At 43.8% G+C, this 22,330-nt stretch overlaps 1 protein-coding gene across 3 annotated transcripts in view; it reads left to right on the top strand.

The window, feature by feature from the left end:
* MTCL1 (microtubule crosslinking factor 1) overlaps positions 1-10,075 on the top strand; it is a 103,153-nt gene extending 93,078 nt beyond the window's left edge. For 2 of the 3 annotated variants that reach the window (XM_066561727.1, XM_066561718.1), the window contains 2 exons: positions 629-2,183; positions 8,826-10,075. In XM_066561727.1, coding sequence (XP_066417824.1) covers positions 629-2,183; positions 8,826-9,035 — 1,765 coding nt within the window. In that variant the 3' untranslated portion in view covers positions 9,036-10,075. Of the gene's footprint in view, positions 1-628; positions 2,184-5,745; positions 5,804-8,825 lie in introns of all 3 variants that reach the window. The other variant, XM_066561736.1, reaches the window with a different exon arrangement.
* The last annotated feature ends 12,255 nt before the right edge of the window (positions 10,076-22,330 follow it).

Raw genomic sequence — 22,330 nt, 5'->3', positions numbered from 1 at the left:
TCAGAAGTGGGGGTAGACTTGATGATTTCCCAGCAGGTCAGAAATACTCTACACTTGCTTTGAAAAGTGTGCCTCGTATGTTGACAAGCATTCATTTCCTGTGAATGGTATAATTCTGAGATGCATCCTACTGCTCAACATTACAGATATTTGCCTAGCAGTAATCCATGAGAAAGCAGCAAATTAAGAACCTCTACTAAACCATTTGGTACTTTTAATAGCACATCACAGATGTTTGTGTTCACAGCTATAGCAAAGATAATAAAAGGGGACTTAAATGAAAGAAAGAGCTAAAGGAAGGAAAACTAGGAAAAGGTTTTTCATGCAGAGGGTACTTGGGGACAGGCTCCCCAGGGAAGTGGTCATGGTATCAAGCCTGCCAGAGTTCAAGAAGTGTTTAGACAATTCTCTCAGGCACATGGTGTCATTCTTGGGGTATCCTATGCAGGTCCAAAAGTTAGACTTGGATGATCCTTCCAACTCAGGACAGTCAATGATTCAATGATTGAAGTGGTTTTATATGTAAGAAGATGGTGAATGTTGGGTATCCAGAGTTTGCTGCTGAAAATAAGTTACTCTGCAACAATTTCCAGGCTCATGAGTGACTCTCTTGTGTTCCTCTCTCCAGGGCAATGTCTGTTTCTTCCATGTCCGAATTTCAGCGCCTGATGGATATTTCTCCATTTCTACCAGAAAAAAATTTGCCTTCATCTGGCAGCAAAGATGACATAACGCCTCCCTTGTCTCCCGATGATCTGAAATACATTGAGGAGTTCAACAAAAACTGGGATTACAATGACACTAGGAGCCATGGTGGGGCAACTGAGAAGCCTGCAGAGGGTTGGGCAGAAAGGACAGAAACTGGAAAAGCTGGGAAGGATCCTGCTTCAGATCCATTCCAGGCATCCTCATGGTACCTCACCACCAGTGTCACTATGACCACCAACACCATGACCAGCCCAGAGCACTGCCAGAAGCAGCCAGTGAGGAGTCACAGTGTTACTGACAAAATGGGAGTGCGGGTATTCCACAGCCCGCCGGTTGTCCGTAGGTTTGATAACTCAGTGATAGCTGGCAGTGAAGGGAAAAACCAGGCTGAGCCAGATTTCCTCTTTTCTGTGACCAAAGCTATGGGGAACGTCACTGAGACAAAAGGTGCTTCCTCGGACATGTTTGGAAGGTGGTCTTGTGACCTGGCCAAACACCATAAAGATTTTCTGGAGAACGGTCTTCATCCCATTGAGCGTCCTATTTGCACTACCGTGGGCTTTGCCTCACCCTTGCACAGCTTGGAGATGTCCAAGAACATGAGCGATGACATGAAGGAGGTCGCTTTCTCTGTCCGGAATGCGATACGCTCCAACTCCACGGAGCCCCAGTTCAAGGACACGGCGTGCCAAACCAACGGCATGAGGACGACAGGGACACAGACCACCCAGACCATCAGCGTCGGCCTGCAGACGGAAACCCTGCGCAGTATCACCAGCAGTCCACACAAGTGTCTGACACCAAAGGGGGGGTCCACGCCTGTCTCCTCACCATCCAGAAGCCTGAGGAGCAGGCAGGTGACCCCCGTCATTGAGAAGGTCCAGGCTAAGTTTGAACGCACATGCTGCTCCCCCAAATACGGCTCTCCGAAGCTGCAAAGGAAAGCCCTTCCCAAATCAGACCAGCCAAATAACCGGACTTTGCCTGGCACACCTCAGAAAGGATTCAGTGAGTCCGCTTGGGCTCGATCAACCACCACACGGGAGAGTCCTGTGCACACCACTATCAACGACGGCCTGTCCAGTTTGTTCAACATCATCGACCATAGCCCCATCTTTCATGAGACCTTCCAAAAATGCCCCAGATCTGGCAGCCGGTCCAGGTCAGCTGAACCCAGACCAGAACTGGGCACGTTGCAGGAGCCATGTACAAATGCCCGTGGCAGATCACCCAGTCCTCTCCGTCTGGGGACAGAGACACAAAAGGAAGAAGGATCTGAGGTGACGAGTATTAGGCAGGACTTATCTGCTCCTCCAGGGTACACACTTGCAGAAAATGCTGCCAGGATCTTGAATAAGAAACTTTTGGAGCATGCCTTAAAGGAAGAGAGAAGGCTACGTTCACACAGCCCACCAAATCTTAGCAATGACAACAGCACAGGAGAAATTGTCAAAGTAGATCCAGGGTCCATAGAGGTAATGAATTTGCTTGTTTTTCCTCCTATAGCTAAGTGCACTCTTCTTTGAGCAAATGTATTATGAGATCTCTTGCAGTCCTACTGAGTATTTACAGTGAATATCCTAGTCCTGTCCTGGTACCACCAGCAATTTCCAGTCATGAAACTTTGGATTAGTCACTGAAGAATGCATGAAAGAATTGAATTTCTATCCTGGCAGCTTATTTGGCTTGAAAGGATCAGCAAAGTTTTATCCTTTATGGGATAAAAAATTGTTCTTCCCTGAATGGCTGGGATAAGAGTTTTCTGTCACAAAATACACCACACATTACAGATGCTCTAGGTACATTAGGTTTGAATAAAATTTTTATGCTGCATGGAAAGGTAGATTCTTTCTCCTACACAAGAATGGGCCTTAACAAGTTTGTGTGAAAAATAGTCTCTACAGTGCCCTGGAGCAAAACTTCAGGGCCTTCAGCATATCTTTTCTGAATGTATCTGATTAAGTTTGGCTGAGGTCTGTGAATGTGATTGAATGGCATGATGTTTGGTACTGACTGCTGCTGCCTCACAAAAATAACAAAAAGCAAAAAATACACATATAATCAACTAATCTAGACACACACCTATTTAGTGTTTAAGAACTCCTTGCTGATATTTTGTCAAGTCATCATCTGTCTCAGCAAGTGTGCCCCGATATTGGGGGTCAGTCTCAGGTGCAACAGCAATCAACAAAAAAAGAAGGTGTAATGATGGAAGAAAGCTTTCAGTTACCAGTATTTAAACCTCCTGTTTCTGGTGAACCTCTGAGAGCACTTGAGAGTCTTACTCTTAAGAGCCCAGAAAAGCTGAATTATGCCCAGGTCTTACATGCATATATTGCCTTTCATGGTACAGCCATGAAAAGGGGTGTGTGCTGCTGGTTGGTGACAGTCCCCAGGGCAGAGGCTCCTCATCCTCTCTTCCTTGTGCTGCTCCTTTAGCATCCTAATCTTGTGGTGAGCCCTGGCTCCAAGGAAGCAGCTCATTGAACCCTGCACACCCCATACACCCCTGCACACCCCATATATGCACTTTGCCTTCACTGAGCAGACTCCTACTACCCCTGCCTCAGATACTTCAAAAGGGGAAGTTCAAACCCCATTTTCTAACTCAACATTTGGTGTGAAGGATTTCCGAGAGCCTGAGTGCTGAAACCTTTGGTCTGCAGTTTGCCTTGCCCTAGTGGCTGGTTCTCAATATACAGTCAGTTCCTTTTTTGTAGGCATTGCTCAGAGGATGTAATCTTCTTTTCCTAACAGACAACCCAAACCTAAGAATTTATTCCCTATGTGCAGTTTAAACAGATATAAGCGGGGACGTTTTTCAATTAAAAAAGGAAAAGAAACCACGTGCACATTATAAATACTAGTGAGTGAAAATGGTCTTTGTGCACAAACCTCAGAGTGAATAAAGGTGGGAAGCAGCCTCATTAATTTGACTTTTTCCAGCTATCTCTGTATTTTGTCCTTAGTTTGAAATACTGGGAATACACTACTGATCTGTATTAGGAAGTGTGTTGTACTCTGCCAAGTTCAATTCAGCTTTGCCTTCAAGGTAACCCTGGAAACTCTTTATTTACTCCTGTATCTTTTAACTGCCTCAGTAGATTTCAAATATAGGTAGAGGGATGTCATCCCACATGATCACAAATTGCTGTTGGAAAAACACAAACTAGCAACAGTACCTGAGTTTGATGCACAGAGAGATTTGGGTCAATGCTATTTAGCAAAAACTTATTGACCATCAAACTGGCAGAAAACTGCTCCTTTTTGTGAATTCTCAGTATCTTTTGCCTAATTTTTTGAGTTATGAGCCCTAGAGCTAAGACTTGTTTTTCCTTGCAGCCCCTACATGACTGTTATGACTTGTAGTCTAGATGCATGGGTTTTGTTCTTCAGCTGGTCCTGGCATTTCTCAGGAATGTGGATTGAAAAGGAAACTGGTGGGCATTCACACAATGAGCTTAGCTTTTCCTAGCTGAGGTGGTGCTCTGGAAGATGTACTCAAGGGAAGCGTGGGTTTGCTGCTGAAAAAAAACCACCCACAAATAAGTTTAGACTCTGCAGGTGCCTTGGGTTATTTGTGGATTACCCTAACCACACAAATTACACTTTGTACAAATTCTCTTAGCACATTTTGTGCAAAGCCAGACACAGCTGTTCAGGGAGTTATGATCTTGAAGGAGCAGGTTTGTGCTTGGGGCAGCACTGACACAAAGCTTCCACCCTCCAGTAGATCCCTGCTCTTCTTCCTTCTGACCTGTTGGTTTCTGGCCAAGTCAAGTGCCCTTCTTACTACCAAACACCTTCTAGATTCTGCAGCCATGGCATATAAATGACTTTTAACTTGCATGCAGCACCTGTTGGTGATTTTTTCTCAATTTGAGCTTTTGAGTTGTTTAGTTACATAATTTTCTTCTATATTCTTCTATATTCCTGCAGCAAATATGAAATCTAGTTCATATATTTATCTATTTATGTACAAATGCATGTGTGTGTGAGTGTATATGCAAACAGAGCAGCAATAACTTTGTGTTTTCTGACTTGCCCAGAGCTGCTTACAGGCAAATTCATAATCCACATAGTGTGGCCTACTAGTGTCTTATTCTGTAAATTGAATAAACCCCTAACTTACATGTGTATCATAGGATTTATCCATTTTACTCTTAAAAATGCAGATTAGCATTATGTAACTAACAACATAAGTGCTTTAGGAACATTTTTGCTTTTATAACTAGCAAGGGTATAGATTGTGGAGGTTACACAACAGTCCTGGACTGGGAATCAGACTCATTTCTGGAGACAACACTGTGAAAGAACCATCCACACAGACCCACAGATGAGAGAGCAGGTGCTGCATCCTCTGCTTGCCAGGGCAAAGCAGTTGCCACAGGCTTGCCACTGAACCACTCAGCATGGGAGGGGGAATGTTGAAAATCAGGGGAGGTGCTGACAGAATTAAAGGGCTTTTGGTTAAGCTTGGATTTCCCATCCAGCATCACTGCTGAAGAGAAACAATGGAGAAAGGTGAGGCAAAGAGCTGTCATGAAACCTGAGAAATAGAAGTGTAAGCAACAAACAATAACTGCCATTTTCTTGCTTGTTAAAGATTTTCTAAGCAGAAACTCTCTCTTGAAATCAAATTAAGGGAAAAAAAAATACAGCTTTATTCCTCTCATAGTAATATGGTTTTTCCCTAGCCCAAATCAAGGTTGGCAAAGAAAAACAGATATCTTTCTTTACTGAGTAGAAATGTTTGGTTTGTTTATTGATATGTCCACTTCTGAAACTGTGCTAGGATTGTAAATGGTTGGTTTGTTTGCTTCCTTACTTTCTAAGTCTTTTTCTTCTAGTGGCTTGGCTTTTATTTTTGATTATTAGTTTCCCTGTGATAACACTGGTAACATGATCTGAATGAGTAGTAACATCAGGAGACTTCTTCCTTGCTGACATGAAATCTTCACTTTAAAAAAATAATCAATTAAAACAGTTCTTTCCAACCTACTTGCTTTCTTTTTCTTTTCTGTCTGTTCTGTCCAGAACCAAACTGTCTTATTAACTACCCCCTGGGGACTCTAACCCTGCCTGCCTCACTGCTGTAAGTCCTTTCTACCTTGTTTCCAGAGCTTTCCGAAAGCGATCATTCTTGAACACGGGGGTCAACAGAGGGAAATAAATGGCCACAACTCCAGAGGTATCAGCACACACCTGTGGAGTTCAGCACAACTCCAAGGGTATCAGCACACACCTGACATCCCTGTGGGGTTCTTTGTATGGGACAGTCAGGAAGAGTTCAGGATAGGAGCTCATCTGCTGTGTCCCGTCCTGCAGCAGCACAGGCTAGGAAGACGTCCCACTTAAGTCAAAATTTGTGCTGTTGGGGATTTTTGCTAAGCTTTTAAAAATTGGCAGCATTGAAGACCAACAGAAAGGTATGCAAAAATGCTGGGGAGGGATTCAGATTTGTGATTAATTTTTTTTTTTTTTTCCTGATAAATGCACAGCACTGTGCAGGGCTTCTGGCTGCCCCAGAATACCTTCCCTCCAGTTCTGGCTACAGCAGCAGGTGGAGAGGGCTGGGAAGGGGCTTCAGCACCAGCCTGGGGCTAAAGCCTAAAGTCACCTTTGCTCATTAAGCAGTTCTGGGCCCAGTTCTGTCCAGTGGCTGCGGTTGCCACAGTAGAGGAAAGACACTGTGCAGATATAAGCTGTGACCATCCACTCTGCCTCAGAGAGAAGAGAAAACTGTTTTCTTTATTTATTACTATAGACATAGCCATGGTGGCTGACAGCCTGTTTTAGGAAATAGCTAGAAATTGAAGCTGAGAACATCTTTCCCATTTTCAGTGCTCAGGCTAAGAAATGTTGCCTATCCACCTACACCCCTGAGCAACTACCAAACTAAATTACCCACAGGTTATTTATTTTTTTTTTAATCATTTCTAGCTATGACAGCTACATGTAGTAAGGGAGGAGGGGTTTTCACAAACCGTTCTGCAGAGTTTCCTTGTCATGCCTGGATTTCCACCCTGCAGGTGGGGGTGACTGACTCAGCAGCCAGCACTTCATAAGATTATGCTGCCAGTCACTTTTGGCCCTGGAGCAACATCCATCACCAGCACAGCCTTGTGTGCTCCTGGGCATGTGTACATCACAGATAAGATGAGCTTAACCTTGCTGTTTGGTGAAAGCTGACCAACATCTGCAGGTGTGCTGGAGAGAGGCTTTTGAACAGGGAGGCAGCAGTGGAAATAGATTTTGTTATCGCTGTGCTAACTCTGATTTACTGCTCCAAAACTAGGATAAAGCAGCCGGGAGCAAGCAGCACTATAAAGATATCATTTTAAGCCTCCTTTTTGAAAGAGGTTAAGACAAAACCCGCAAATCTCATAGCCTCAATTCACTGTGTTGTGCTGCCCATGACTGTTGCTGCGCAGATGGATTTCTCTTAACAAATCTGAGTCTAGTGGCAGCTTTCACAGACCATATGCTGCCCCAGGCACAATGGGATAAGGTGAAGTAAGGACACACAGTCAATCTTTTTGTTAGCACCCATTTCTATTTCAGTCTTACTGCTGTTTTAGCAAGGGTTGTGAATTTAATGGCACAGAGATGGGATAGGGGGTGAGGATGCAGAGAGGAGGGGGTGCAGGCTGGGGTGCTCTGTGAGTGCCAAGGGCAGCTGGCTGTAGCTCTTTCTCAAGCACTGGTGTGCAGCTGTACCTCACTCCATTGGCTGCATGCTGCCCAAAACACCTGTGTTGACCCTTCACTGAGGCTTCCCCGAGTCCAACAATGCATTCTCTCCAAAACAGGTGTCACCAGTTCCATTTCTCATACCTCAGCTCTATGTCTTCAAAACTGGTCTTTCTGTCCTTTGACATTCATGTTTGGTCTTCCACTGCAATTGAAAAGTTCAATGTTGTATCACCTTGTTTGTTCACTGTCAATCACATCATGTTACCTACTCCAATATTCTCCACCCTTAGTGACTATTCTCCTTCTCCATGAGAAACAGTGTGCTGAATCCTGGCCTCCCTGCTGCCTTGGTATCCCTGCATCTTACTGTGCCACAGCTTTTCCTTTGCATTGTATCATTTCTGGTCTCTCTCTCTCTCTCTATCACCGGTTTGCATTCTGACTTTGCTTTTTACTGAACTCCCCTGTACATTCCAGTGACTGCTGCTTGGTGTACACATTGCTAGATGTTGGCAAACTGCTCTGATTTGCCTTTACAAGTTTCAAAGTATGCAGTGAAATTCAGAAGTTTGACTTTGGCCCTGTGAGACAGACTTGCTTCCACAATCACTTATCTTGATGTAGGGAGCATTCAGAGCAAGGCAGGAAGCGCAACTGTACCTTGAGCAAAGTGAATATTAAAAGCATTACCAACTTAATGCCAGGGTGAAAAATCACAACTGCAGATTGTTTCTAATTGCAAAGGCAAACTAACCAAGCCAGAACAGTAGAAACTCAGTGAAGGAATAAAATTTCCAATTTCTTCCATTTCTGTGAATCTTGCCTTTAACAAAGAGTACCTCTGAATCCTGTAATTCAGGCTTCAGCAGCTGGCAGTTAGTAGTGGTGTTCCAGAAAATGAAATCTGTAGGTAAGCCTCATCTTTGACCCAGCTGGAGATCATAACTACCCCTGTAGTCATTATTCTGTGCTAAGGTCTCCTGCATGTCAAGTCTGAATTCTGAAGGCAAAGAAAAGGAGACAGTGGTTGATTTTTCACCTGTCTTGCAAATGCCAAACCTAGCCTTTTTATGCCAGGTCAGCACTTAAAGTGTTGAACAGTGGAGTTTCCTGAATTATTATGCAAATGTACTTTTCAGGCTCTTCTCTCTCTAGCACAAGGACAAATATCAATTGAAAGTGTTTCAGCTACTCCAACTCACCCTCTTTCTTTCATTGTCTCCTTACCTGTTCCATAAATCACGGACACACGTGCAGATTCCTGGAGCCCTCACCCAGCCAGGTGTTCGCTGCTTGCTTTTGTCCTGCGCCACGACACGCGCTTAGCTTTAGTTTGGCGGGTTTGTTTCGCAATTCTTCGCGCATCCTGACGGTCTCTAACGCGAGTCACTAACCTCTGTTTTGCTCTCTTGGCTGCCAAGGAACTGCCTTGTTCTGCACTAGCCCCGTCCCTCCAACCCTGCTTCTCCCGGCCAGAGAGACCAGCGAAGCGGCGCCCACCGTCACGATGGGCCTCACATTCCCCCACTGCCTCACAGTCGCAGTCCACCGGAGACCTGGCGTCCTCAGAGGAGCGCGGAAGCGAGGAGCTGCTGGCAGAGACCCCCAGCCAGGGAGGCGATCCGGCCTGACCGCGCACGGGAGCAGGGCGGGACACCGCTCGCCTCCGCCAGGTCGCCCGCCAGCCATCCCTGCCACGAAAGGAGGGAGATCCACTTGGAGAGAGAGGTCAAAGAATGTTCTCAGACACAGCTGCTGAATGTGCAACCTGGGAAACAGAGGTGTTTCTAGAATGAAACAGTTAATGTGCCTGTAATAACTTAATTTTTTTCATAGCTGAGAAAACTATTTTTGTCTCCATCTTTTCTACATACAGTATATTAACAAAAACAGCAAAAAAAAAAGGTTAAAATGATATAAAGTAAGATTTAAAATAAAATGTAAATTAAGTTTTAAGGGAATTTGAATACGTGCTCGCGCTCTCTCCAAATACTGACTGCCTTTTGGTTATATTTGCACTGTTACGTTTTCAGTTTTGGTTTTGGGTATTTTGGGTTGGTTTTTTTTAATTTCATGTAAAACTAGGGTCTTAAGTTAATTTTTTTCTATTTTAATGTCAGTGTTATCAGTTTTTAAAGGTAAGGTTCTTAAAGATGCTTCAACTGTCTGAAGCGATACCTTTTAAGTAGTGAAGAAAGCCATTAAGCTCGTTCACTAGACTTGTAATTAATTGAAATGGAGGGGAATACAGGTAAACACAAGTAAATGTGTAAAAAAAATAAGAGAAGAATGCCTCAGAAAGTCTTACAGAGTTAGCTGTAAAATACACCTACAATACTTGACTTGCATGCCTCTGGGTCCTCGCACTTTAGTGCATGTACATACTGCTACTGTACCATCACATAAATGTGAGTCAATCTGTTTCACTGTAATATTGTTGTGAATTTACCTGTACTGTACTTTTATCGTTGGTATTCTTGCATTGACTATACAAAAAAGAGTTTTTAAATTATTGTTAGCAGTTCAACTGGTTATGTACAGCGTTTACTGAAAACTTCCTTCGTTTTGGAAAAACCATGGAAATCTCTGGGCATACTAAATTGTAACTGGTCTTGTTTAAGAGTCTGTTTGAGACCATGTGAAGTGGAAATAAAACCCTCAGTATTTACAAGCTGCTCGAGTGCTTCATAATGTTTTTTTTATGATGGTACTTCCCAGGTTCATTTAACTGGGGGACATAAAAGTCCCTGAGCTCCTCCTTTATTCATAAGGGAAGAAAAAAGCTTCCTAATATGAAATAAATCACAGCAAAACCAAATATTATAGTGTGCTCCATGGACTCCTGTGAGCACTGGATCAGACCGTGGGAAGGTTTCTAAATTCCCTCCCTGAACTCCACAAGACATCTACTCACACGGATTGTAGGACCCATCTTCTCAGTTTCTCTGTGGCCCTATGGCTTGTTGTTTAGCCAGAAATATGACATGTCAGAAATATGACATGTCCAGTATTAATCTAAGATTATGTACCATCTGCATTACACACAGAGACCAATAAACAGGGTTTTTGTAAAACTGAAGGATGACAATGAGAAGTAAATGCAGCCAAGAATTCACACTTCTGAGAGGTGGAAATCTCTCAAGCTACTTTGCCTAAGACCATCTGTTTGGCCACATGCTTTTCCTGGAGCCCCAGAACTGCTCTGACTAGTTATCCCATTGCTGAACTGGCTTGTTCCCATTCTGTTTCCTTAGCTGTGGTTTTCTGAGGCTCATTTGTTGAAGAGCACCATCTGGGCTCCCTAGAAGCCTTCCTGGTTAGCTCTGTCAAGAAATAAGCCCTTCACATCCTGTCCTGCTGTGTCACAGCCGGCTTTCTAGGAAGTTTAATTCAGCTGTTGGATAAGAACAAACTCCCTGTCTCCCAAATCACAGCCAATTTAGGTCTGATTTCTTCCATATCAGGTAGGGCTGTGGCTATTGACCCGGGGTCAAAATGTCCACCTGTGGGTCATCATTACAAAACTGGGCAGTGAATGCACAGTACTGTTGTCTGATGGCTCTCTGGTGCCACAGTCAGAGCAAGGGGTGTCCAGGGCCAGGGCAGAGCAGCAATAGTCATGTTAGTGATAGCTGCCTTCCCAGCTGTCTCAAAGCCTCTCTGCTAGCCTTTTTCATGAGTTTGGTACAATCCCCAAGTCTGAATGCCTAAAATTGTCCATGGTGGCCACCCTGATTGCTGAAAATCTTCCTCCTGCAACACATTGCTGAATTGTTGCACTAATTTTGGTTTGGAAGGGGAAGGAGGAACACATGCAAGAAGTGTTTTGAAGGTGAACTGCAATAGTCACAATTATTGGAGAAGACTAAGCCACAACTGAAAACTCCTTGTTTGTTTTCAAAGTAGCTTTGCAAGGATAAGGGGAAGGTTGCTACTTCCTTAAAAGCTATTTCTCCTTCATGAAGCAATTGGAAGTTGCAAATGAAGGAACAATGTTGACAACCAGCAAGTTGTCAACAAAATTATGTTCTGTTTCTTGTGACAGCTGTAAATTATTATTTTTTTTAATGATGCACCAGAAAATTCAGGGCACTAATCTGTTACTTTGATGCCAGAGGATTGTATTTGCCTTTCAAGTCAAGGATACCCCAGTTTGCAGAAATAGCTGCTGGCCATCCTGAAGATCTGTGAGCATAAGCAGCTCCTGTGGCTTGACAGGTAAAGTGCTTCTGAAACAGCAGGAATCACTCAAACGAAAGCAATAGAGCAAGCAATAGCAAGAAGGAGAAGGTTAAGCACAAATAGAGATTATGTGGGCAATATTGAAAAGAATGACATTAATTAAACATAATCTTCTTTCTAGTCTAATTAGTGAATACAGTGACGTCGAAAAATATCCCATGTTTCTACTGGCTCTTTGGAAACAATGGGGCTTTTCTCTTCCAATATAGCTGCTGGTGGGTTTGGGACATTCCTACCAACCTCCACATTATTCCATCATGCTCCATAATTACTTACATAAATCATAAAACAAATGACAAGTCTCTAGTCCATCTGAAGTGATTTTACAACCTTCTGAGAGAAAATAAAAAGCCTTTTTAGAAAGTCTGCAGCTCAGTGTCTATGGGGTATCTGAATTATTGCCTCATGAATAATCAGGGCAGGAGAAGCCTCACAGATTAGGACACAAGTTAGTGTAAGGGGATGTGGATACATGTGTCACAGCTTTTTTTTTGGTAAGGATGAAATAGATGGATTTCACCCAGGGATTTGTGGTGCCAGAGATGATGGCCTTGGGATATGGCCTGCTCCTGCAATACAGAGGGGATCAGGAGCAGGACTGTGACCTGTGGCATCCCTACCAGCCCAGGCAGCTTTTGAGGTGGCTGTGGCACCCCCGGGTGATGATGTATCCTTCATGTCACAACACTGATGTGTCCATGTCCCCCCTTTCTCCCACTTTACTTTCTGCCTCTTCCTTCACCTGCCCATGCTGTGGTCCACTTTGCACTCCAGGGAGACAGGGATATATACCAGTGGCAATGGTGTATGGACTCTCAATTCACCAACCCAACACAGGACAACCTGGCAATGCCACACCTGTGTGGTGCCTCCGTGCCTGGAAAATGACCAGGCTTGGACCATCCTTCCCCATTACCCTTTTCCCTTCGCATCCTCCTCTGCACAGAGGGAATCTCCATGACCTTACAGTACCCCAAGGGATGTATTTTCCCAATTTAGGTCTGATTTCTCCCATCTCAGGTAGGGCTGTGGCTATTCCTACTCCTTTCCTGAGTATCTGAACCACCAAGCCCTTCCATGATCTCTCTGAGGTATCCCATTTCTTGCTCACTCCCTGTTCCCCAGTTTTTACTTTGTTATATGTAAATCATTGTAACCTGCTGGAATATTATTAAGCTGCTGAGTACATATAATTTTCATACAAAATGACAGCTAATGTCTTCAGTCTCCACACAGCCCAGCCTGCTTCACAGAGAGTCTTGATAGCTTTGAGCAAAGTCTGCTTCCCTTCCCTGTTATCATCCCCTTATTCATCATGTGGGAGTATGAGACATTGTGCCTCAGGTTTGGGTGAGAGAGGTTACTGCCTTGCTGTAGATGTCTCTAGAATGAAAGTCTAGAACTTGTCACTGAAAGCCACTTTTTATTCCCTATCAGAGCAGATTTAGGACTTCTCTCATTATTCAATCTTCTTTTTTTGACATACCAATACTTTCTGGAGGCCAGTGTTGTCATCCTCCAAAAAAATACATGAGAAATCCTGAGAGCACTTGGTGATTTGGGCAGGATTTCACCATTGAGGGAGGGATCAATAGGCTGCTCAGCAAAGGCGGTGCAGACTCTCATCCTGAAGCTGTCCTGAAGAAAGGTGATGCTCCATATTGAGCAGGTGTTTGGAGGCAAAGCTGGGGCTAGGGCTGCACAGGCCCAAAGTAGCTCCTCAGAAGTCCCTGGTTTGGCAGCCAAGTCCCCAATTTGGCAGCCATCCCTTGCAGGCCAGAGCTGCAGGAGGTTAAGAGGTGGGTGGCAGAATGTGCCCTTCCTGGGGACAGGGCAGGGGAGCCCAGGGTGGTAGACTGAGATCTGAGGAGAGAAGATCATAGAAAAAGAAAAAATCAGTGTACTTGGCAGCTGCAAGCAGATGGATATCTCAATGAGGAGAAGAAAGAAGGTGGTTTGAATATTGAGTTTTATATGATTCTCTAGATGGCAACAAGCCTGGCTGAGCAATGTAAGCAGATACTGCACTAAAAGGGAAAAGTGCTGTTAGGCCATGAAATGTGAATCCTGTTAAACCTCAACAATAGCAAATAGCAAATTTTGGTTTGTCCTTTTAAATCCCCAAGTTGTTTGTTTGGGGTTTGGGTTTTTTTAATATACTATAATTATATTTTATAATTTCTACAGTAAGACTTTAGAATACTGTTACACACAAAAATGTCATGGACTCAGGTACTCTTCTAATCCTCCTCCTGCTCCTCTCTCCCACTGTGATCCGTCTGGATTAGCCTGCAGAGGAGAGAGCTGAGTGCAAATGGATAGGCTCATCCCACAGCTTTTGCTCAGCAGGTGCCTCTTTCTGATTGAGCTGGTTGGAACCCACCTGGCTCCAAAATATCAAGCCCTGCCATAATGGAATAGGGCATCATTCTGGGGTTGAAAAAATTACCCCTTTAAAATAGGAGATGAGCAGTCCACGCATTTTAGCTATTAAGAATTGCAATGTTAAGTGCTTAGCAATTTAGAACATAAATCTCATTGATTTTCTGCTCAGGGAAGAGACTAAAGCAATTTAAGACATTTGGAGAACTTTTATCATGAATCTCTGACTACAGCTTCAGTGTGTTTGTCTTTAAAATACAGCCTCAATTCCTGATGTTGTCTGGGAGAAGACATGTATTGTCTTGTTCCTCATTGCATTTTCTGCAATGCCAGGACTGAAAAAAAATCCACTTTGCACATATGAATGAGAGGAAGAACAATAAAGGCCATGATTTTGTCACCACTATTTCCATGATAAAACCAAAGACTTTTGAGAGGGAGTTTTCTTACTACAGTGTCACTGTGGTTTGTCATGGAAATCACATTTCAAACAAAAAACAAAACCCTGGCTTCACAAATTATTTGTGCTCCTCTTAGTCTGTGATGCTTCTGACAACACCTCTGCTTCATAATGTACACATAAAAATGTAAGTTAAATATGTTGCACAGGCATCTTAGGCATATTGCAAGTAGGTTCTGATGTGTACTCAGACAAAAGAATTTATTTTTTAGTAACTGGACCATTAAATAGTTGGAAGGAAAACAGCAATAAGAAGTTGGGAAAGACAGAGTCCCTGGAAACCAGCACCCTGGACTGTGTTTGGTAAACAACGAGTCTCATTCTGATTTCCTGGAGAGCAACCCCAGACCTGTGCCTTGAGTTTAGCAAACCTTGAGTGGTGCCACTTTCATGGGAGGACACACAAAGGGACAAACCTTGCCTGTCTGTAACACTGACAGCATCTCTCAGCAGCAGTCCACTTTTGAGTGACAGGGAAACTCCAGCTGATGAGCTGTGCTGTGCTGTGCTTTTCTCAAAAAGCCCCAGAGTCTTCAGCAGGACAGACTGACTTGCCACGTCGTGAGTCCTGAAGAACACAGTGACACTCAGTGGAGGAGACATGGTGGGACACTATTCCCTGAATTATGCAACATTTTTCACATCAAGAACAGAAGCAAAATTATTCAGAAACTGCAGCACTATGGGATAACACCTCCTCAGGTATGTGGGTTACTTTTAGTCAGGAAATAATTAGTGCATCTTCCTAGCACAGAGCTACATCATTTAGCACTTAGAATTTCCCCACTCAGAAGAGTCTGCCTGAGCTCTTGGTGAGCAGGCCTGGTTTAGGTGACCAGCAAGCCCCCTGGCAAAATCAATCCTCCATGGAGAACTGGGAGAACCTCCACTTGCTATGGACCCTGTCTCACTTAGCCCCTGCCAGCTCCCAGAACCAGAACTGGTTTATTTGGCTAGTCCCACTACCAGGGTTTCTGGTTTCCCTGAGAGGAGTTAGTTACACTGAAATCATCCCAGCACAAGCACAGAATATTCTTCTGGTGCTGGTTCTTCAGGTTAGGCAGAGGCAACTCTGAAACTTCAGTGGAGCCAGGATGGAGAATGGAGTGAGGAACTAGACCACTGTTACCTGAGGCCACCTCTGACCTGAATGGAGAAAAGAAAACACAGCACCCTACACCGAAATTAAATTGCCATTTGAGCCACTTAGTAAGTTAACTAAATTGATTGTGACCTACATACTAGAAAGCTTTGGATATGTGGAAATTCTTTCCGTGGGAGTCAGGTCACTCACTAAAATCTAGTTTAAAAATCCACACACATTTTCTCTGAAGCCTCCATTGATCTTGCAGCAGAAATCAATCTGAAGAAGCAGTAGGACATGCTTAAACCTTGGCATCTATTAGGTCAGGCCTGCAATGGTTTTAGTCTCTTGTCAGGGTAGCAGACAATGCTGACAGATGAACTGATTAGGCTTGGTGCATATTGCAGTGCAGACACAGTAATTACAGCCTAGAAACAATCATTTAAACAGAAAATAATGTATTACATGCAGAAGGTTCATTGCCAGCTGCCTAGAGGCAGCACCTCCACAGCTACTATGCAAAAGTAAAACACATCAGGCAGCACATTGGGCATTAAATCATTCTAAAAGTACATCAGCTAAAGACCAACAGCTGATGTAGTCACAGAGGATAAAACAATATATATATTGAAAACAGTCTCCTAAAGGAAGATGGAAAAAGAAGCATCAATTTCTCTGTCTATCTGTAAAACAGAAAGTCTCATCTTTTTATATCTAGCAATGCATGTGTGTATATACAGGGGTAACACGAGACCCCTAATAACAGACACTTTGCAAGGTCTATGAAGTGGCCTTTGCCACAACAGGGTGGAGGAGATATTCTTTAGAGCAAATAGACTTTCCCAGCCCTCTTAGTGTTGTCTTTTATCCCATATCAGCATCACACAACTTTTAACCACAGACTGCTGCAAACCCGGTCTTTGGGAACAGTCACCACATAGTATTTGCTCTGCTGTTTTTAAACAGTATTTGTGGGCAAAAGCTCAGCTCAGATTAAGAAGAGAAATACAATACAGAGCTTTAAAGATAAGCTAAATGGACAGTGAAAATTAGCCTTTAATCTACTTAGGAAGTCTTTGTGATTAAAGTATAGCAATTTTTCCTGTGCTAATGAGGGACTAGGCAAGATGGTCACTGAAGAAATATCTGGGGAATAGCACATAAGCCATAGCTTGTGTTGTTGTTTTCTCTTTTCTTTCTAAATCATTTACTTTGATGAATTTTGTGTTCTTTTCTGTATCAGTTTGATCAGATGGAGCATACAGACACAATCAAAACATACATACGTGGCTTTCAGCCTCCATCACAGTGAGTTCCCTTTTTCCAGCAGGCATCTGAGTGTGCTCCCACGTAAGCAAACCTCCTTTAGATGCATGTTTTATGCAAACAAGCCTTTGCTTTAGGGAGCAGCAGGCCACGAGCTGGCACATACATCAAACAGCATGCAAATCCTTCCCCGCCAAAGACATGGATTATAGCGTGCCATCAGATTGTAAAAATGTAAAACATCTGACAAATTCTGTAGGGCTATGGCACAATGGCTCCTCAGAACAGGCAGGCACTGCTTTCACAGAGCAGATGTTTTGCAAAACCTTCCCTGGAACACCTATGCCCTCAGCTGTATATTCAAAAGCCATATGTAACAGCAATTGAATGTCCCAATGCTTTGTGGATTAGAAAGCAGAGGGAATGGGCATAGATCTCAGATTAAACCAAGTTAACTGGAGTTCAGATTATTGACTGATTTTCTGACAACTAGTTTTAGCAGCAAGATAAAAACAATGTTAAGAAGGCACTAGTGTTCACTGGGAGGTTTTGAAAAGTTCAAGGGGCACCTGATTGGAACAACTGCATTGCATGGGAAGGGACTACTTGAGGTAGAGCTGCCCTCAGTTATCCCAGTGTTTTCCAAATGAGCAATGGGAATGGAACATTATGTCCCAAACAAAATCAAAGAGGTTTTGTGTGCTCACCCCCTCTGAAATGTTGTTATTAGAAACAGACACCTGAAAATAATTTTCCCTCTTCTACTCAGTCCTGCCACTCTTACCACTTCAGTATTTGAGCACTACCATGCTGTGGTTTAATAAGCAGCATGACTAACATCTGTCTCATAATGTGTTTGCTCGTCATCTCCCTCGGGAGAGACCTGTGTGCACTGGAGACTGCTTTCCTTATGCATGCACACCGAAAAATAGGCAATTACACAAGCACACACACGTCCATGTGAGCTTGTCAGAGAGGGGAAGATGAAAGCAAACGTGGCTCACACCTCGTGCAGGGAGTGCTGGGGCTCACTCTGAAAGAGTGGGAGGCTGAGGCTTAGGAGGGCCCCAGAAGGGGCTGCCCAGACACATCTCACCCTTCTCCTGGACACACCACAGCTGTGTCAGGAAGCTGTTCATTGTCTTTAGCAGCATAAACAACCAGACACTCCTGGTGACCAGTGTGAGCGGTTACAGAAAATCTGGAGTCTTACATGAGTTTTAGCCACAGCTGGTATATACAGTACCTGGTAATGTGGACCCAAAGAGCCTGACCAATTATCATATACCAGTTACCAGTTTTGAGGAGTCTTCTCTATATTACAGCATTTTGCTGGAAATTTGTTTTTATAGCAGTGTCTGTTGTGCTGGAGTGACCTGGAGAAGAAGAAGCCATTTTCTTAGTACAGGAAGAAATTTTGGTACTAATTAAATTTAAGCAAGTAGAGGCAGGAGAAAGGAATTTCTTTGCCTCTCTGCTTTCGGCAGCAAGAGAAACATATTTACAGGGAGCTTTTTGGAACCTGGCCTCTTTGAATAGGGAATATCCATAGCCATTCAGGAAATATATTAGTGCAGTAGCCATGCTATGCAAGAAATTATCAGCTTCTAGTTATTTTCATAATGCAGGCTGGGTGCCCTTCAGCTGGCTGTGTCCCATGACTGAAGACAGGAATGCTCTTGCCCATTTTTTCTAGATGTGTGTGCTCTCTGTGAAGAAGAATTTGTATTTTTTTAACTTGGATGGAAAATCCAGCAGTGGAAATGGTGCTAATCCAGAAAGCTCAGCAAGTCTGAGCAGGAGGGGTCAGGCAGCATCACAGAGAAAATAAGTGACAGCAGATGTAAGAAACTACAGCTGTTCATCCAAATTCCAGGGGCCAAGGTGAAGAACTCAGCAGGACTGTGTCTGACTGTCAGCCTGCTTTGCATGCACCTATCTGAATTTTGATACTGGCTTCCCTGCTCAGATTCTATATGAGCTCAGGCAGTGCTTACCCAGCCATTTGCTTCTTGGGAACATGTGGAAGTTTGTTTGCTCTCTTGTGATGGTTGTTGTTCTTCCAGCTGAGAAACTGAGGCATTTAGATGTTAAATAATTTATTTAAGGAGATGCTGTAGGGTTTGGAAAACACCCAGTTCCTGTTCCTTCCTAGGCTGCACTGAGTACACCAGGCTGCCTTTACAGCGAATCAACAGCAAGGTTTAATAAAAGTTTCCAAATCCTGTGAGTTTTTCCAAGAAGCAAGAAGGGGCCATCAGTCTAGAGAAGGTGAACCTGCAGGAGGAGAGCATCCTCTGGTGTTATGGAGCTGGTGTCTCAGCATTGACAAACAATTTGGTTGCTAAGTTCCTTAAGGAAGTTAGTGAGCCTCATCTCATACTGCCTAAAGCTTCACCAGTGAGAGCAGACAGAGTATTACAGCCACAGACATGACCTGCAGCTGCTGGGCTGCACCTCTGGGCTGCACCATCCTGTTCAAGGAAAAACTGTCCAGAGACCAGCTCTGGGTGCTGCTGGGCTTTCTCCATGAAGAGAGCAGCCCTGGCTGCAAGGGTCCTGGCCATGGGCTTTCACTGCTGCCTCTCTCAAGCTCCCCAGAGGCACCCTGCCTCCCACCAGGGTGCTGTGCTGCATGCTTGGCACACAAGGGAGATGTTTCCCATTTTTGCCAAAAAGGACAGCACAGAACAGCAGCACCATAAGTCCCACATTTTAACTGTTTTCCTAGCACCCAGAGTGTGAAATATGCACATGCCTTGACTACAATCATGGAAAACACCTTTCAGCTCAGCTGACATCTTTGAGGATTTCCTGGGAATTGCAGGTGGCACTCTGCCATACAGAGGGATTTAAACCCAAATGAGAACTGGTATCAGTGGTGAGTGAGGAGCACAGATCCTTACAAAATATGTTGCTTGCAGGCATGTCACAGACTGGCGGTGACATCAGTCTCAAAGGTGGTGCTGGCCTCCTGCCACCACTCAGCACATCTAAAGGCCAATTTGGCAAGGAGCAGGACATTGTATGGAGCTGTTTGTACAGCAAGTACAGTGCTGCAGGTTGGGAAAGTGAAATCTGGCATCACCTCGAACCATTTCTTTATGCTTCCTGTAGTGAGAGTGAGACCTGAGTTTAAAGCAAAAAGAAGAAACAAAACAAAAAGGTCAGCTTTGTTTAATGTCCCTTTTAACTCTGTGGATAGCACTAGGTTTTCATCTGTGCCCAGAAGCTTTGCTTATACTCTTTTGTGGTGGGAACCAGCATAGCAAAGCAGCTGGGACAGTTTTTTACTGCACTGCTGAAAGAGCCCTCAGCACCTACAGAGCTCTCCTTCCCAGCTCTGTCCTTACTCAGCACATCAGGGCCTGGCATGTAAAAGGAGGATTCATGCAGTGCCTGCTGTCTGCTGAGCACAGTGAAACCACTCCAGCATCAATTCTCTGGGCACTGGCTTCCTCTAGAGGGAAATGTGGCAAAACTGTTCCTGGAAATCCAGTGCTGTTCTCGGAAATGAGTGAGGTTTGCTGTTAGCAGTATCAAGGCATCAAACAATTCCTTCACACATTCTCAATAAGATCAGGGCACAATTTTAAAAGACAAAGTGTTCTAAATAATCCTGGTATTTTTATGGTCAAGCAGCTCAGCTATGACATTCTAACCTTATTCTCCTTTAGTAATAAGAAGAGAAGCGTATTTTTTGCCTTAATATTTGAGGAGGGGAGAAAGATCATGGGTTTAGAACATTGTTCATCATTATACATAATTTTGCTCTGTTTATTAATAGTTGAACTTTCTCCACTCTTCTCAAATGTCACCCTCATATTTCTTCATAATTCTTCATTGAAATCTTAAGCATTCAAATTACAGATAGAAACGAAGGCAGATATGGAATATTATAGATTGCATCTTCCTCTCCTCGTGTGATTCAGTAACTCTGGCCAGTTACTCTGCTTGGACTCTAGAAGTATTGGTGATTCTGTAATTTCTTCACAGAACTCAGCTTCCCTTTTTTCCATGGTCTTGGGTCCCAATTCTCCATTCCCCTTGTACACAAAGCACACAAGGGGTTTAGGAAGGAAGAGGATATGGGATCAGGCTCTGGCAGCATGCAGAGTATAAAGGAATTGGCTCCCACTAGGCCCCCAGCTGGCAGCATTTAGGGCTCTGTGTCTCTCACAGCAAATCAGTCCCCGTGCCAGAGCCCAGAAACAGAACCCACTCCCTGCTCCTGCTGAGCAGCAGTGCAAGGGCAGGACACAAAGCTGCTTGGGCCTGAAGGATGGCATTTCATGGTGCCTTTGAGATTGGCATCCAAACTACTCATCAAAAGTGTCATACTCCATTTTACACTACATTTGAAAAGAAGAAAGACTATGTAAGCTGTGCTAAGTGTCCAGGTAAAAAAACCCAAACTGAGCCATCCTATGTGTGGGTGCATCTGAAGCCTGTAGCTTAACTGGCAGTACTTGATAAAGATGAACAGCACAAGGATTATGGTGATGAAGGAGTACTTCTGCTACTTCTCAGGCTGTGCAGACAGCTGAGGAAGCTAAAAACTTAGCAATACCTTCATCAGCACCTGTTCTTCCTTCCAGGGACCACCCTCTGTCCATCCACAGGTGTGTTCATCTCTCACATTCTCACAGAAGATCAATGCTCTTATTCCAAGCAGTTTCTTATTTCCAGCCAAAGTTTCAATTGTTGCTCTATTCCATTCTTTACCAAAGCACAAATGTTTCATACCCACATCAAGACCCTGGCTCTTGCCAGACATTTTTACTGATTTTAAAACTTTGGCCAGAAAATATGTTGCAAGTTTTCATCTTCCTGGCAACTTCTGAAGACATTTATATCTATGTAAAATAGCCCATGGATGAAACTCTGCAGAAATTACTCTGCTAGTTGCACTCAGAGTCACCAAAGTGACTCAGGCAGAAATTCCAGCCCAGATAATTTGACTCAATGCCATTTCTGTGCTCCCTCTGAATAGGAAAATGAAGGCACAGAGACCAGAGCACTGCCAGCCATGTCTGCAGGAGCCTCCTCACACATAGAGAGCAGAGATTGCCCAGGGGTCTCTTTTCTTCCACTCCATTTCAAAAGGTACCCCTAGGTACAATTCTTCCTCTGATTTTTATCATAATTAAAGTCTTAGATTTTGCTGAGATGTGTTTCAGAGTCAGAATCACCTTTTCTGACTTTTAAGGGCTTCTTGTTCCTGTCTCCTACACTGCTCAGTGTGCAGCAGCCTAGCAGTATGTCAGTCATGTTAGACTATGGATAGAAATAAAAATGAAGATAATGGTAAGGATACGTGATAATACACTGCAACAGCAACAGTTTTTCTATGGTTGGGCCATTAGAACAATAAATATGTGCTGCCTTGGGGATGGAAAGTTTTCTCTCTAGGACATGATCACCCTTTTACACCAAGTAGAGTAGCGAATTTTAACTTCCACTGGAAAACAAAATAGTTCAAACTATTCTTG

The sequence above is a fragment of the Molothrus aeneus genome, chromosome 1, assembly GCF_037042795.1.
Source record: "Molothrus aeneus isolate 106 chromosome 1, BPBGC_Maene_1.0, whole genome shotgun sequence".
Taxonomy (NCBI): domain Eukaryota; kingdom Metazoa; phylum Chordata; class Aves; order Passeriformes; family Icteridae; genus Molothrus; species Molothrus aeneus.
Note: the sequence above shows the minus strand (reverse complement) of the source record. Positions and strands in the feature narration are given on the sequence as shown.